This window comes from Brassica oleracea, chromosome C8 (genome assembly GCF_000695525.1).
Source record: "Brassica oleracea var. oleracea cultivar TO1000 chromosome C8, BOL, whole genome shotgun sequence".
Taxonomy (NCBI): domain Eukaryota; kingdom Viridiplantae; phylum Streptophyta; class Magnoliopsida; order Brassicales; family Brassicaceae; genus Brassica; species Brassica oleracea.
The window spans coordinates 37798000-37813324 of record NC_027755.1 but is presented as its reverse complement, the minus strand read 5'-3'; the positions used below and the strand labels follow the sequence as shown (position 1 = coordinate 37813324).

General features: G+C 33.4%; 2 protein-coding genes across 2 annotated transcripts; one reads left to right on the top strand and one right to left on the bottom strand.

The window, feature by feature from the left end:
- On the bottom strand, positions 1–759 carry LOC106310221 (NADH dehydrogenase [ubiquinone] 1 beta subcomplex subunit 3-B-like). The gene is made up of 2 exons (XM_013747453.1): positions 397–759; positions 1–216 (listed from the first exon to the last, which is right to left on the bottom strand). The coding sequence occupies exon 1, from the start codon at positions 616–618 to the stop codon at positions 421–423; it is 198 nt and encodes a 65-aa protein (XP_013602907.1). The 5' UTR covers positions 619–759; the 3' UTR covers positions 1–216; positions 397–420.
- Positions 760–13135: 12376 nt separating this feature from the next.
- LOC106309338 (ankyrin repeat-containing protein At3g12360-like) lies at positions 13136–14817 on the top strand. The gene is made up of 2 exons (XM_013746372.1): positions 13136–13732; positions 14137–14817. Exons 1-2 carry the CDS (start codon positions 13136–13138, stop codon positions 14815–14817), a joined length of 1278 nt encoding a protein of 425 aa, XP_013601826.1.
- Positions 14818–15325: the final 508 nt, after the last annotated feature.

Sequence of the window (15325 nt, the reverse complement as noted above, 5' to 3'; positions counted from 1 at the left end):
TTGAACAAGAATGGGCAAACCTTCAATTCAATTGTCAGTTAAGAAGAAAGACAAACTTGTGAGGATACAAAGAGAACCTTTGAGACAACAAGCTTTTAAATTCAATAGAGTTAGTTCAAATTCTTTGTTTCTTCATTACAACAAACAGACTATTAAGACAATACAAAAAAGCTTCAGTAACCGAGAAGAAGCCTCGGGCGCCACTGTTTAGAGCATCTGCAAACAGACAACCAGTTTTTAAAAGTGTAAGAGATCTGATACAAAATGATCAATTTAACATACACAAGAGAACGTATAATTCAAAAAACTAATCAAGATAAACCATATATAGATATATAATCCACCTCTCTAAGTTAGAATACAAGTTTGAATCAATCATCAACGATTCATTTTTACCTGATCGGAGAAGATCGATGCTGTTTAGTGAGACGGAGCCGGCTGTTTCTGGTTGTGGTGAGACGATTTGGAAGGAGCCAAAGCTTTGCTGTAGATCTGCTCGCCGATGCCGATGCCAAGACCGGGAAGAGCGTGTCTCATTTGGTTCGAGAGCATCGGATGCTTTCTCCATTGATCTCTTCGCCGGAAAAACTCGCCGGTAGTACCCAAAGGCTTCGCCATTTTCTCCGGTTATTCGATTCAATACTTCTGGGTCGGTACGTTCTTCTTAGCTTCGACTCTCATATGACAAATCATGGGCTTTCTTTAATTTCTGGGCCTTTTGATGGGCTTTATCATAATTATGTATCTATGATAATGTGGGAAAGTGTTTGCTACCGTTGGATCAGTATTTGTTTCGTTCTACACTCAACTCATCAAAATGAACCAAAACACTAGAGAAGAGTAGAGACATATTAATTTTTCTTGACGTAATGATTGCGAGTAGAAGAAGACACAATAAACCTCCCACGACTACGTAATGTTGTGTTTGAGCGTTTCCGTTGTTAGATATTGTTTGGCTTGGCCCTTTAGTATGCAGTCTATATTTCTATTATATATTCCAAAATTAATAAATAAATTAACATTACTTTGTGTAAGATTATATTCTAAATTTTATTGAATTTTCCATTATTTTTTACATCAAATTATAGAAAAAAAATAATTGCACGTGTTTAGTAGGATTTGTAAATGGCTTTTAACTTCATCATTTGTTAATCCATCAACATTCATTAACTCTCTGATTTGTTTTGGCGTAGCTACTACAAAGTGAACCAAAATCAATATACTAACTAGAATACCATGGATCCCAAAGATCAATTTAAAAAAAAAAAATCATATATGAATATTGAAACTCACCATGAGGTCCACCTAGGTGTTGAAGATCGTTCAAGAAGCGTCTATGCAACTGCGACGACCAACACCTTCTTTGCTTTCTTCCTGCGTCTTTGTCCGCCTCTCTCTTCCTTCTTCACCACTGTTAACGATCGGATATTTTCCCATACTTTTATCTATCTCCACAATGGTCTTAATCATCTTTGTTTGCAACCGTTCCTAAATCGCAAAATAAAAATATTTAGAGCGTTGTCATAAGTTAGTATGCGTTTCAATATGGATATCTTATATACGCGCATAGCAGCTAAAGCAGTGGGAAGCTCATCATCCTGATAGCTGTTGTTGAAACGGTGCCAGCAACGAAGAGCAACATGACCCATTCTGCCACAGATTTGACACACCGGACGATTTCCATGTGAAGTTTGAAGATCTGGTTGTGTTGAACGCTAAGTGAGGGCTGAGTTCAGTAGAGGAGGAAGTGTAGCTTTGAAGTCTGTCATCAAAGCTTTTGAGACGCGAAGTGATGTCTTCAAAGGTCGGTGACGATTTTATTTCCATAGATCCTTCTACACTTGTCTTAATAGGTTCATATTCTTGTCCAAGACCATGAAGAGCTGCAAATATCTTCATTTTCTCAGTTAGGGGGCTTTCCAATAGACGCAAGTTGGTCACTGATGGTCTTGATATCTTTGAGATAGTCAGCCATGCTCTTCTCATGCTTGGAGACAGTCTGAATCTTGCGTTGAAGACGACGGTCTGTTGAAGTGTTTACCTACTATGGCCCAGATCTCTTGAGCTGAAGTACAATGTAAGACCACAATCTGGATGTCTTCAGTAAACGAACCCAGGAGCCAAGGTTGAACGACCTGGTAGTGTGGATTTGGCACCGGTGTTGTCTGGCCAGTGATGATAGAAACGTTCAGTGTAGCTCTACTCGCTGAGCTCTGATACCATAAAAGCGGAAGCTAAAGCTTCAAAGATAAATGTTTCTTTGATTGAATGTAAGATGCTTTCGGCTCAGTTTCATTACAAGATAGAGTAGTGTATTTATACAACTGAACTTAACTCTAGTTTCACTATTCCAGATGGCAAGATCCAGAGGATTCTGCTTCATCAAGGGCTGAGAAACGATTGTTCAGCTGTAATGGAGGAGAGCCGGTCGTACTGTTGTCTTGCTTCATCAATATGCTTTTTTCCCTTTTTATCCGACAAAGCATTCGACCGTTGAGGCAGAGGACAAAAGGCTTTTGTTTGATGGGCTGAGAGACATTGCGGCCCATTGCTTGATTGCTTGGAACCTTGTTGTTTTGGAGAGACTCTGTTGTGTGGTCTTGCTAATAACTAGCTCTGTTTTTCCTGTTATGAAAGAAAAACTCGTTTTTTTAATCTAAAATTTCTAACTGATAAATAGCAAGAGTCACATTTCTTTTAAAAAGAAAAGTTGTCATAGCTATTGCAACAACAGTTCTTACTTTCCAGCTTAGAAGGTGTGTATAATCTTCTTGAGTGACAGGACGATAACTGGTGAGAGGTAGTCGGTTAGGTTACGTTTGTTGAGAGAGGCGATATGCTCGTGAGAGATCGCTAATCTTGTTGTAGTCTGTGAATCACAGTCATTGGAGTTTGGATCTTATCGTTCTCGTGTTGCCATAAGGTGAATATAAACAAATAGAATAACCAGGTTTATGACGTTGGTAATAAGGCAAGTGGCTTCATTCAACCACCATGACGTCGTCAAACATGGCATTGCGCTTGCTACACCGCCGCAGAGGAAAGAAAGGGAAAGCAATCCGGGTTGTTGCTTTCGAGACCAATCGGGAGAGGAGAAGACGACAACGATCGCGTTCCTCGGATAATCGCAGACTGAGTTCTTGTAGGTGTTCAGAAAGGTGCAGCCTTCGCACGCCCATTTATATTCATGGTTCGAGGAAACTGAAAGGGACGAAGGGATGGAGACAAGCAGATCATGAAATTGAGCTTCTGTGACGGATAATTGAGGGATGAACATTTGGTGGATGACCTCCTAGAGGCTAGAGGAGGAGGAAGACGATGACCAGAGCGAGACGGTGTGTTCTGGTTACTAATTTTATTTATTGATTTTGACTTTGACTTCGGTTTCCATTTAACGGTTACGTGTTTGAAGGTGAACCGTAATCAAACCGAACCTAATGCGAATTCAACCAAAACCATACAATCACATGTCGAGGGAATACAACATGTAACAATAACATTTACGAGGACATATATTATATTTTGTTTAAAAAAAAAAAAAAGGAGGACATATTATGCAAATTTTTCATTGTTTATGATCAAAGAAAAGTGTCGCTCACCATGGAAAAATAATAAAAAATCATTAGAAAGCTAACGGAACAGAAGTTACAAGAATCATATTACTGACGCAAAAGCCTCTTTGAGAAATTCCTTGAGTAGCCTTCACCGGCGGCGGCTTGACTCAATTTCGTCCGTTTGTCCGACCTTCTTGCTGCACAGAATGAGTTAATAACATCAAGTGGATAAACAAAAGTAATACATAATTAAAATTATTTTGAAATATAAGAAATGGCTGCAAAGTTTTTCGTCCACAACCTTCTAGCATTTTATGTCACCAAATCTATGTTTTGACACAAGTCACTCTCAACAAACTCAGATGTTTTCATGATCACAACAAATCTTTTGCTATAAAGAGTTAAAGCCTACCCGCCCAACGAACCAATAACTAGCTTCCCTAACCATGGAAATAAACATGAAGAAAAATAAAATAGAGAAAGAACACGAGAAGAGCTTATTTGGGTTTGTAGTACTGATCTTTGCCACACCTCTCCTTCCTTTTGGTAATAACTGTTAAAGGAAAACTAAGCATGTCCTTTTACCAATGTCTCCATGAGTTGGCATTTGTGTTGAAGTTTTGGGCATGTGGTTATGCATCAAGATCTAGTTTGTACTCTTTAAATTGACACAAATAACATGCAAAAACTGTCTAATGTCTTTTTTACTTTAGTCTACAATAGTTCATTATTTCAGTTTATTTTTTCTTATGTAATTCTAATAGAAAAAAATTTGAATATTTAAAATAAGAAATGTAATTCAGTATTAGCAGAGAAAACCATTTTATCTAAATCTTTTCTTTACATGATAAAATATAAAAGTTATAATAAGTAGTATAATTTAAGTTTACACACCCACAAATAAGTAAATTAAATATTTATTTTATTTTAAATTGGCAGATTCCTAAAGAACACGAGAAGAGCTTACTTGGGTTTGTAGTAGTGATCGTTGCCACACCTCTCGAGTCACATGAACCAGCAGCTCTCCTTCCTTTTGGTAATAATTGTTAAAAAGAAAACTAAGCATGTCCTTTCACCAATGTCTCCATGAGTTGGCATTTGTGTTGAAGTTTTGGTCATGTGGATATGCATCAACATCTAGTTTGTACTCTTTAAATTGACACAAATAACATGCAAAAGCTGTCTAATGTCTTTCTTACTTTAGATCATCTCCAAAAGATATTTCATAACTTCAAATATGAAGTTTTTTGCTTTCCAAAAAGAAACTTCAAAACTTCAAATTTGAAGTTTCATATTTTTATTTGCATTTTTGGTTCCTACAATTACACTTCACATTTATGATTCATAAATATTTTCTTTTTTATTGTTTAATCCTTATAAAAATTATATCTCATAAATATTTTAAGTTTTATTTACAAAATTTAAGTTTTATTTACAAAATTTAAGTTTACACACAAAATTAAATAAAATTTTAAAATACGATTTAAAATATTTAAAACTAGATTTAGATAACATAAGTATACAAGGACACATAAAATTTTATATTTTAGTATAATATTTTATTAATTATATTGTTGTAATATGTTTATATATGTGCTAGTTATTTACAAAAGTTTTGTGAATTCATATTAGTTATGACAAATATAAAGACCATATTATAAAATACAAATAGTTTTGAAATTGAGTTTGAAGTTTTACTTTTGGAAAAGATCACCTTTAAACTTCAAATATAGAGTTTTGGAAACTTCAAAATATAGTTCATTTTTGGAGATGCTCTTACTCTCAACAGTTCATTATCTAAACTATTAAAACAGGAGCACATTTAGTTATTAGCCCTGAGTTTTTCTCAATAATTACAAGAGATTGCCACTGATCCAAACACAATAGTTTAACATATTTGCTAATCCATTAATTTCCTCTGCCAAAAAATCGTTATTAAACCATTATGTCCGGTATAGAAACTATTTAATTAAGTTTGACCGTCACATGCCTTATATTATTTGAAACCAATACTCCCGTAAACCTATGATCATGTAATTTATAATTTAGATTAGTTCATGTTTCTTCATAACCAAACAATGATAGACAACAATCTTCACATCAACGATTTCTGAAGCATAATATAGTGAATTCAAATTAACATTGTCTAGATTGGTTTTGATTGTGCATACCAACATTTTGTATATTGATCTAATTAAGTTATGGTTTGTCGATTTTTTTTGGTTTACCGAATTTATAATTTCTTTAAAATTATTTATAATGTTTGTTAGTAGATTAAGGATACCATTTGATTTTTTCTGTATAAAAAATCGAAACTAAATATGCTATTTCCTTCCAAAACTAAATATCATTCAAGTAATGATTCCTACTTCCACGCAATGAATATTAATTACAGAAAATCATAACTAAATATTCTTTATTTAGAAACAAAACAACATTCAAATTTTTTTTCCTATTTCTACGCACTCACCATATCAAAAAAGGATATCTATTAATTAACACAGTTATTATTTCCTTTTATTTAAACATGACAAACACGTATTTCTTATTTAAACATGACAAACACGTATTTTCTTTTATCTATAGAAAGTATATTATGTTTTTATTATGGTATAATTTAAAAGGAATGTATATATTTGGTTTGATTTGGCGTTAAAATCAAAACTACCAAAATATTATGAGTTGATCCTATTAAACCTACCATTCCCTATGCCAATTATATATATCTCATCTATCGCCCGTAGAAAAACACATCCAGAAAACCTAAACATGTCTAAGCTAACGTTTACTCTTCTCACAAAACTAAGACCTTGCAAAAATAACCGGCGAGTTCAAGTGAAGTGTTTACATTCATGGCAGCAAAAAAACGCTTTTTGGAGGTGATTCATTCGAGATGGTTTTAGCTGATGCATGGGTAACTTTTTATTTATAGCTTTTCTTCCATTCATTACATTTCTTTGCTTTACTTGGATCTAATATGACTGTGTGTGTTTTTAGGATAACAAGATCCATGCTACTTGCAAACGAACTCTCATGTACAGAGTTCAACGTGATTTGCCTACAGGAGAATGGAGAGTTATTGAAAATGTTTCCCTAACTTCAGCCTGTGGTCAATATCGAACTACAAGACATCAGTAGAAGATGATCATACGTGTGTGGCTCTGGTGGAAGAATGATGGCTGTTTCTTATGCTTCATAACACATTTTTAATAGTTGAGATGAACAACATTTTTTATTTCTGTGTCTTTTGTTTTCAACATATAATTCATTCTCTTTTGTCATCTCAAACTAATTATCTTAAAAATAAATTTGTCATATAAAACTATCATCTACATAATACACATATATGTATCAATCGGTCAAGTACGTTCCCCAAACATCTAAACTTAAGGCCATGTTCTATCAATCTTATAACTTATTCTACATAATGCAACATTCTTCTGACATACTATGAATTTCCTAGTATGGATAAGTAATTACTAACCGTTGTGCATTTCACATGATCTAAGCAAGGTTGTTCTCTTCATTTGTAGCTGTACATATCTTGAATTTGGTCTTCGTACCGTCCAATTTCATGCGAAACATAAAAAAAGGGTCTAATATCATTATATTTTAATGGTATAAAAAGATCAACATAAAGCACTTTCAAGAAAAATAGATACAACGTTTTTAACCAACTTATACGACAGCTTCAAATATCCCACGAGCTACACAAACATTCAACATTGACTAACGTGTTGTCTTTTGGAATATTATCTTTAGGCAGCAATGTTTTAACAACGCCTTACCATGTCTTTTGTCTCTTCCGCATGTTTTTTTATATCTGACAGCTTGATTTTATGTCCTTCTCCCTTCAGCCGTATATTGTATAAATGACCCTCTGTACATCCAGTAAGAGTAGTTTATATAAAGAAAATTCAAAGAGATATGTTGGAAACAATACATGAATGTACACAATAACCAAAATATAAAAAAAAATTACACTTGAAGCTATTGACATTATCAAATTCGGATGAAAAGCATTCACCTAGATTTTATTACTTAGAACTCTGGTTTAGATTTTATATTATACGATATGTGTAACGAATTTGATTATTCAGCTCGCACCGTTAACACCTGTTTGTTGTCACTTTGAATTGAATCAGTCGATTCTATTAGAACATTTTCAAGCTTATGATTGATGTCATTATGGTTTGAATCCATTTTCCATCCCTAGTTTTCATAGTTTGTAGCCTGTTCTGTTGATTATTGTAGGATGAAATCATGGAGAAAGAAGAAGCCGAAGTGGCTCTGTTCAATCATCTATCAGTTCAAAATGATTTGTTGGGCTATTGATCTCATTAGGCACTACGAGTTTCGTCTTAAACATCGAGGACTCTTGCCTCTGGAAGAGCACCTATCAATTCAAGACTTTATCAACAACACGCCCAAGCACTATCTAGATGAGGATGGCGCTTTAATTGTTGATCTCTCGCTTGCTGCTAAAGTGCTAAAAGGCAAAGACGTTCTTCTTGAAAGAGATTGCAAACTGACTGAAAGCCTATATGATGCTCCTCTCTCTGATCCTGTAAGTGTAGCATATAATTCTATCAATCTTTATACTATGTTTTCATTGAATTTATTCTTCTTTGCCCGCCTTTGCAGGATCTTGAAAGGTTCATTCCTGCTGATGTCAAAGTGCACATGATGTATGCCAATCGATATAGCGATTTTGATCAAGACAGATCCGATGTTTTTAATGCCGATCTTTGTAAGCATTTGAAGGGTGGCTGTGTTGCTGCCAGGATTACTGTTTATCCCTCGTACAATCTCTTGAAAGGAAAGGTATGATGTTTAAATATAAGTTTATTTAGGTCTCACTGTGTTACTAATATTTTCTTTTGACAGGAAATCTACTATCCAACTAATGAAGAGGTTCATGGGCTCGTACCTAATGGGCACATCGTGCTACTCACGCACTATGGCTTCGATGCTGAAGACCGGCTCTTCTACCAGTTCCAAGAGTCCTATGGTGTGGAGACTTGCGACAAAGGATATGCATACGTTTATGGGGATCTTGTTACACATTTCGTAGATATGGTGTTGTGAGGTAATATAGTCCCTTGCACATCTTTCTGAAAGTTTTAGTCCAAAAATCCCTTGTCGTTCTTGTTTTATTCGTTTTTGTGAGTCTAATTGCTCACCAATCGGATACGTTAAGAGAAATATGCTTGTTTTTGCATTTACGGGACAGTACAATCGCTTTAGGGCCCCCCATTTTTCTAAGTTATGGAACAGTTGCGGATGATTAACAATTAATTAAAGAATTTTTTTATATTATTCTGTAATCTAAGGGATAAAGTCCAAATAAGTAAACAAAATAAAATGACCTTTTTTTACAAACAAAAATTAAGTGACCTGACAATAGTTATTTTATAAGTTAGGTTCACCAACCAATAGGATTTCATTATTTCAAATTCGATATTTTTTAAAAAAGAAAACAAAATATTGTCAAGTTATATTATGTTTTTAAAATAAAAAAAGTAAAAAAAAATAGTAGTTACAGAAAAAAGAATTAAAAAAAAATATTTTTAACGACGTCAGCAAAACACTAAACCCTAAATTCTAATCTCTAAACCCTAAATCTTAAACCCTAAACCCTTGGATGAACCCTAAACATTTGGGTAAACTCTAAACCCTTGGGTAAACCCTAAACCTTTGGATAAATCATAAACTCTAAATAAAAACACTAAACCCTATAACTCTAAACCCTAAACCCTTAAGTGTTTTAGTGTTTAGTGATTTTGATTTAGAGTTTAAGATTTATCCTTGAGTTTAAGGTTTACCCAAGAGTTTAGGGTTTAGGATTTAGAGTTTAGGGATTAGGATTTAAGGTTTAATGTTTTGCTGACGACGTTAAAAATATTTTTTTTTTGTAATTACTATATTATTTTTTATTTATTTATTTTTATCTTTTAATTTTAAAAAGATAATATAATTTCACAATATTTTATTTTCTTTTTTAAAAGATATCGAATATGAAATAACACAATCTTATTGGTTAGTCGCTCCAGGAATAAGTCCTATTTTATGGGTCATTTAAACAAAAGGCATAGGATATACTCAACGATAAGGACACGGACATAGTTGCTAACGTATGGCATAGAGTTTGAGAATCGAAAATTACAGTATAAAATTATAAAATTATAAAACAACATCTGTACAACACTGTTTATTATAGTATAAAATTATAAAAATGTAAGTTGCTTCTCGGTATTTGCAAAAAAAAAAAGTTGCTTCTCGGATTGGAGCATGCTCGTCCTCTCCCGGGCCCTACTGTTTATCATGATAAGACATTTTTGTTGTCATGTGGCTGAGGCTGTGCATTACTCGGCAAAAAGTTTGTATATGCTAGTGAGAAGATTCGTTCTCGTTGACTCTGCCGCCACGTTCATATACTTAGATGTAATATCAGATTACATTATATCAGCAAAAGTGCAGCACCCACAATATGACTGAAATTGTTCCATATTTTTCTACTTTAATGAAATTAAAAAAATATAGAAGTAAAAAAGTGTGAAAGACGGAACAAATATATATAAGCACAAGATGTTATAAACCCAAATTAAAAATGGCATTTTTTCCTGAGTATACATTCACGACCTTCCACAACTTTTAGCCTTAACCCTCCATAAACATAATTTTTGTGATAGTTTTAGAAGATTAAAAAAAAAAATTGTGGTATTTTTTGGACCAACAACATTGAAATAATTCTTTACCTTCTCTAGTTTGATATCAAAATCTTAGATTGAAGAGGTACATCATTTTTTTGCATATACATGTTTGAAAATATGTTCTTTTGATAAATATAATTTGTTCAAAGTAACAATCATAAGAAAATATTATTTTCATATATCTATGATAAAGTTCTTTATTGCATTCATATAAGAACATAAGAGAAGTACACATAACATTGATAAATCTTAATAACATATTTGATCTTTCCAGCTTATGTCTCTAGTTCAGGGGAAGATAGCGTAGTGATCTCATCTGAGAAATTGTTTCAGGCATAAACATGGTGTTCTCGTTGTTAGTGGGTGGGCTTGGAGGAGGGTTTTGTGTAGGAGATGATGGAACTGGTGGGGGTTGAATTTTACCGGTTTTGTCTGTGGACGGTTCTGCGATTGTTTGAACGGATATTAGTAGAAGAAGACATAGAGAAACCTCCATTGTTGTTGCAGATAACTTCATGTTTCTTTTGTTGGTGTTTTGTGTCATATGAGCTTACCAGAGGACCTGTATTGTTTTGTAGTTGTATGGAAGCCCGGTTATTGTTTTGTTTTGATAAGTTAAGTGTATTTAAATAGGTGGAGATACAAATACACGAGATCAAATATGATTAGTATTCTACATGTTAAGAAGTAAATATATAAGAAGGTTTTATTCCATTGAATGATTTGACTAATTTTTTTTCATTTGAAATGATTTTCCTAACATATTTTTGTTTTGTTTTGTTATCAATAAATAATTGAATATACAAATGAAAATTTTGAGTCAAACTTTCTTTAATATTATTGATTCAAAGATTTATTTAGAAATTTAAACCAATCTGAATGCATTTCATAGGTTAAATCTAAAAACATTCTTAGAATGTCTTTCAAACTAATCTATAATTTATTTGTTACCTTTTGCATGTTAGTTCATGTCATGTCAAAAGTTCACCCTTATTCTTTTACTGTTCATTTCCATCTGTGGTTATCTACTTATTCACTGTTTTTTTTTTGCTTCCAAGGTCCCTCCTAAAATTCTCAAGTTCCACATCTTGCTTTACTTTTAAGCAGATGGCATGTATTTAAGAGTTAGGGTCCGAATGGTAACCACGGTTTTGATAATATAAGCAGTGCGAAATTAGAATGCGGTACGGTGCCACTGCGGTTCATGCGGTTTGCGGGACAAGTGCGGATATCATTAAAAAAATAGTGCGGATTTGATAAAAAAAATAGTGCGATTTTGATAAAAGCAGTAATGTTATGATAAAAGATAATATAAGATAAACATATTAATATAATTAAAATTTTAAATTGTTTACTCAGTAATAATATCATAATATTTTTAAAAAAACTGTAACCTGATATAAATAATATATTATACAATAAATATATATTTTACATTTGAATTTAGAAATTAGTGATTAGAATTTATAGTTAAGTATTATAGTGTAGGTTAGGTTTATGCATGGACAAAAAAATGGGAATTGTATTATAGTGTAGGTTAGGTTTATGCGTTAGAAAAAAATGGAAAACAAAGAAATAACCGACACAAAACAGGAATGAAACCTTTACATACTCAAACGGTTTCTATATTATATATTTGAAATAATTGAACGGAAATTGAATCGAGAACCAAAAATATACCCGAATATATAAATAAAACTAGATCACCTGTTTTACCGAATTTAACCGAACTATTTACCAATTTAACCGAAATATTACGTGTGTAAACTCTATTAAAATAAATAGTTTATACTAAAAATTATTAAAAAGATAATTTATAATAATTTTTTAATTAACATTTATGATACTAGATTACTAGATTAATTTGAATGTATATTTATTAATCTATATATAACATTATTAATATATATGTTATATAAGTTATATAGATATAAATTAAACTTTCAAAATATTTACAATGTTTTCTAAAGAAAAGAAAAGAAAAATGTTTTTTCATGGACAAATAAGAAAAAGTGTTATGAATGTAACTATTACGTAAAATATAACTAAAAACATAATACTAGAAAGAAAATAATTTATTAATTATCATACAAAAGACGTTTTTTTTAACCGCATGTTCTCGTCTGTGGACTGAACTTGTAGTGCGTTTTTTAAATTTCATGTGTATTTGGTTGCCTCGAAGAACGTAAGCGGATTTGTAGTGCGTTTTTCTTAAAACCGTCTTTTTCAGTTTGTAAATTGTGATTGGTGTGACTGAAGTGTGGTTTTGTAAAATACGCACTCAATTCCGCAATTTATATGTTACCATTCATTACCTTAGTAACAAGGAATTTTTTGACCACGAATTAATAAAAAAAAAAGCTCTGCATTTAATTGTTCTTGCTAGGAAAGAAAATATTCAAAAAAAGGAAGAATAATTTGCGTCTTCTTGGATTTAAAAAAAAAAAACATATCAGTATCAACAGGAGACATGATTATAAAGAACCAAAAAGTAGATGCATTGCAAAAAACATATCAGCATTAACTCATTTCAAACCTTAGACATTGTTTATAGCTTTATAAAACTAGACCTGTTGATCTAAATGATAAACTGATTTGATTGCCCCAAAATGCTTGTTAAATCACCGGTCCTAAGCTCGAGGGGTTATTAAATCATGTTTTTTAAATCATGCTTCACCTGCCCGAGGGCAGCTTCTGATTTTAAGAGTATATAATATGTGTTGTGGACTTGTGGTAGGTAATGACAAACAAAACCAACATATTCAAAACATAAAGAAAAAAACTCTTTTCCTTCTATTTTCCTTTTGCACAAACTTTATTGATTAAATTATAACATTTGTCTTGAGCACTAAGGTTCTGCCTCTTGCTATGGATCCGAGACTTCAACAAGGTGCTAAATCTGGAAGCATTGATGAGTTGTATTCTCTTATTGATGAGAATCCATACATACTTGAGAACATCGATGCGGTACCATTCATCAACACTCCTCTTCATGTAGCTGCAGCTTCCGGGAACATAGAGTTTGCAATGGAGATGTTGAATCTTAAGCCATCTTTTGCTAGAAAGCTGAACACAAGCGGGTACAGTCCATTGCATCTCGCTGTAGACAAGGGTCATGCAGATTTTGTTTCCTGGATGCTAAAGCATGATCACAGCCTTGCTTGCGTCAAAGGGAGAAATGGCATGACCCCATTCCACTCCCTAGTGGTAAGAGGAAACGTGGATCTTGTGGCAGAGTGCCTCAATGTTTCCCCTGAATGTATCGAAGATGTGAGTGTGAATGGCCGGAATGCTCTGCACCTTGCTGTGGTGACTGATAGATTTGAAGTTCTTCAAGTCCTCACTGGATGGATCCAGAGAACAAGGCAAAGAAAAGCTTTGAAGAACGAGTTCCGTTTTCTGAACAAAGAAGATTTCAGCTACAACACAGCCTTGCACCTTGCAGCACATAAGAATGATCTTCAGGCATGTTTTAGTTTCTCCAGTGCATTCCATTCCATACCTGCTATAAAGCTTTCCAAATCAGGATTGAGTGAAAATGAATCGAGTTAACTATGAGATTTGTTGATTCTGGAAGTAATTTAAATCTCAGTGCACTAGTAAAATGCCATATTCGTCGGGCCGGACGAAGTACTTTTAAGATTAGGAAAAGTCTTTTAGATAAAGATGTTTTTCTAAAGGAAAAATGAATATCAAACTTTGATAACTTTGAAGTTGTATAAATATGGGTCTAATGGATTGTAAATTAATTAATTTGCACAACATTATACGAACTCTAATTCTGCTCTCTTAGTTTATCTGCTTTCTTCATGGTCAATTCGTGTTTGTTGACAGCAAAATTCCTAATAGAATGATGTTATTTTGTGTAGGCGGTAAGACTATTACTAGAATGTCAGCTGGTGGAGAGGAATAAAGTAAATGGCGATGGTTTAACATTCCTTGATATCTTAAGAAACCTGGAGAACTCAGGTGACTGGGACTTGGATTTGGAACAAGTTGTTTTAAAAACCAGGTGTAAAGAGGCTGCTTCTATGCCAAAAACCAAGTCACTATCTGATTTATTGAAATCGCCATTTACTGTCTGGACATACTATTCCACTGGTCTGAAACGCCTAAGATCTGACAGTTCAGAAGAAGTTCGTGGCGCTTTCCTGATTGTATTCACTTTGATAATAACAGTTACATATCAGACTGGCCTCCAGCCTCCTGGAGGTGATCACTCATCCAAGGATCCGACAAAACAGGCATTCTTTGTCCTTCTTTGGCTTTCCAACACCCTAGGCTTCTACTGCTCTCTATTCTACACCTTTTCTTTCTTACCTCTCCGGGGTCTGTTTACGTCATGGTATATTTCAATAGGGACCTTGCTGGGAGTTTCTTATGCACTAGCAGTGGCGGCAAATTCACCAGATCCTGTAATGTTTCTCATGTTGACCTTTGTCATCTTCCTGCTTCATGTTATCTATCTCATTTTTCTAGCTGTTGTTGGGTGGCGGAAGCATGTGACGGTGGTACCTGAGCCCCATTTAAGCTGGTTTAGAAAACCTTGAAACTGAAATGTTTGATACCACATTACTGTATGCAGAGGAGGGGACATTTGAAAATGCATATGATGTAACATTTTCAACAGTTGACATACTCAGAGTTCCTTATAGTGTAATCATGGCCAGATCTAGACACATCCTTATGAAACATTAGTATTGGCCCCAAAATTTTTTTGAGTTTTTTTTAATATAGCTATAAGTCCTCAAATTATTAAAAGAAAACATTATGAAAGTTCGTAAGAAATGTTTATAACCCCAAAAATCTCAGATCCTTCCCGAATGTAATATTCCTATAGTAATTGCCTTAAACATGTATATAAATTTTTGTGTATGTTTAATGAGTTTTTCATGAGGCTTTCAGAGTTAAAGTTGTGAGTGTTTGATAAAATAATCTTTGATTCCAAGAAGTTAGCATAGTGAAATGCCCTTTTTCAAAAAAAAAAAAAAAAAAGTTAGCATAGTGAAACAGAGAGCGTGAAATAGTTATACTATTTTCATACTGATACTGATACTA

Excerpts from the sequence above, each read along its gene's own strand:
- LOC106309338 (XM_013746372.1), top strand. The coding sequence starts at position 13,136 with ATGGATCCGAGACTTCAACAAGGTGCTAAATCTGGAAGCATTGATGAG. Across the intron at positions 13,733-14,136 it reads CACATAAGAATGATCTTCAG|GCGGTAAGACTATTACTAGA; the intron begins GCATGTTTTAGT and ends TATTTTGTGTAG.
- LOC106310221 (XM_013747453.1), bottom strand. The coding sequence starts at position 618 with ATGGCGAAGCCTTTGGGTACTACCGGCGAGTTTTTCCGGCGAAGAGAT.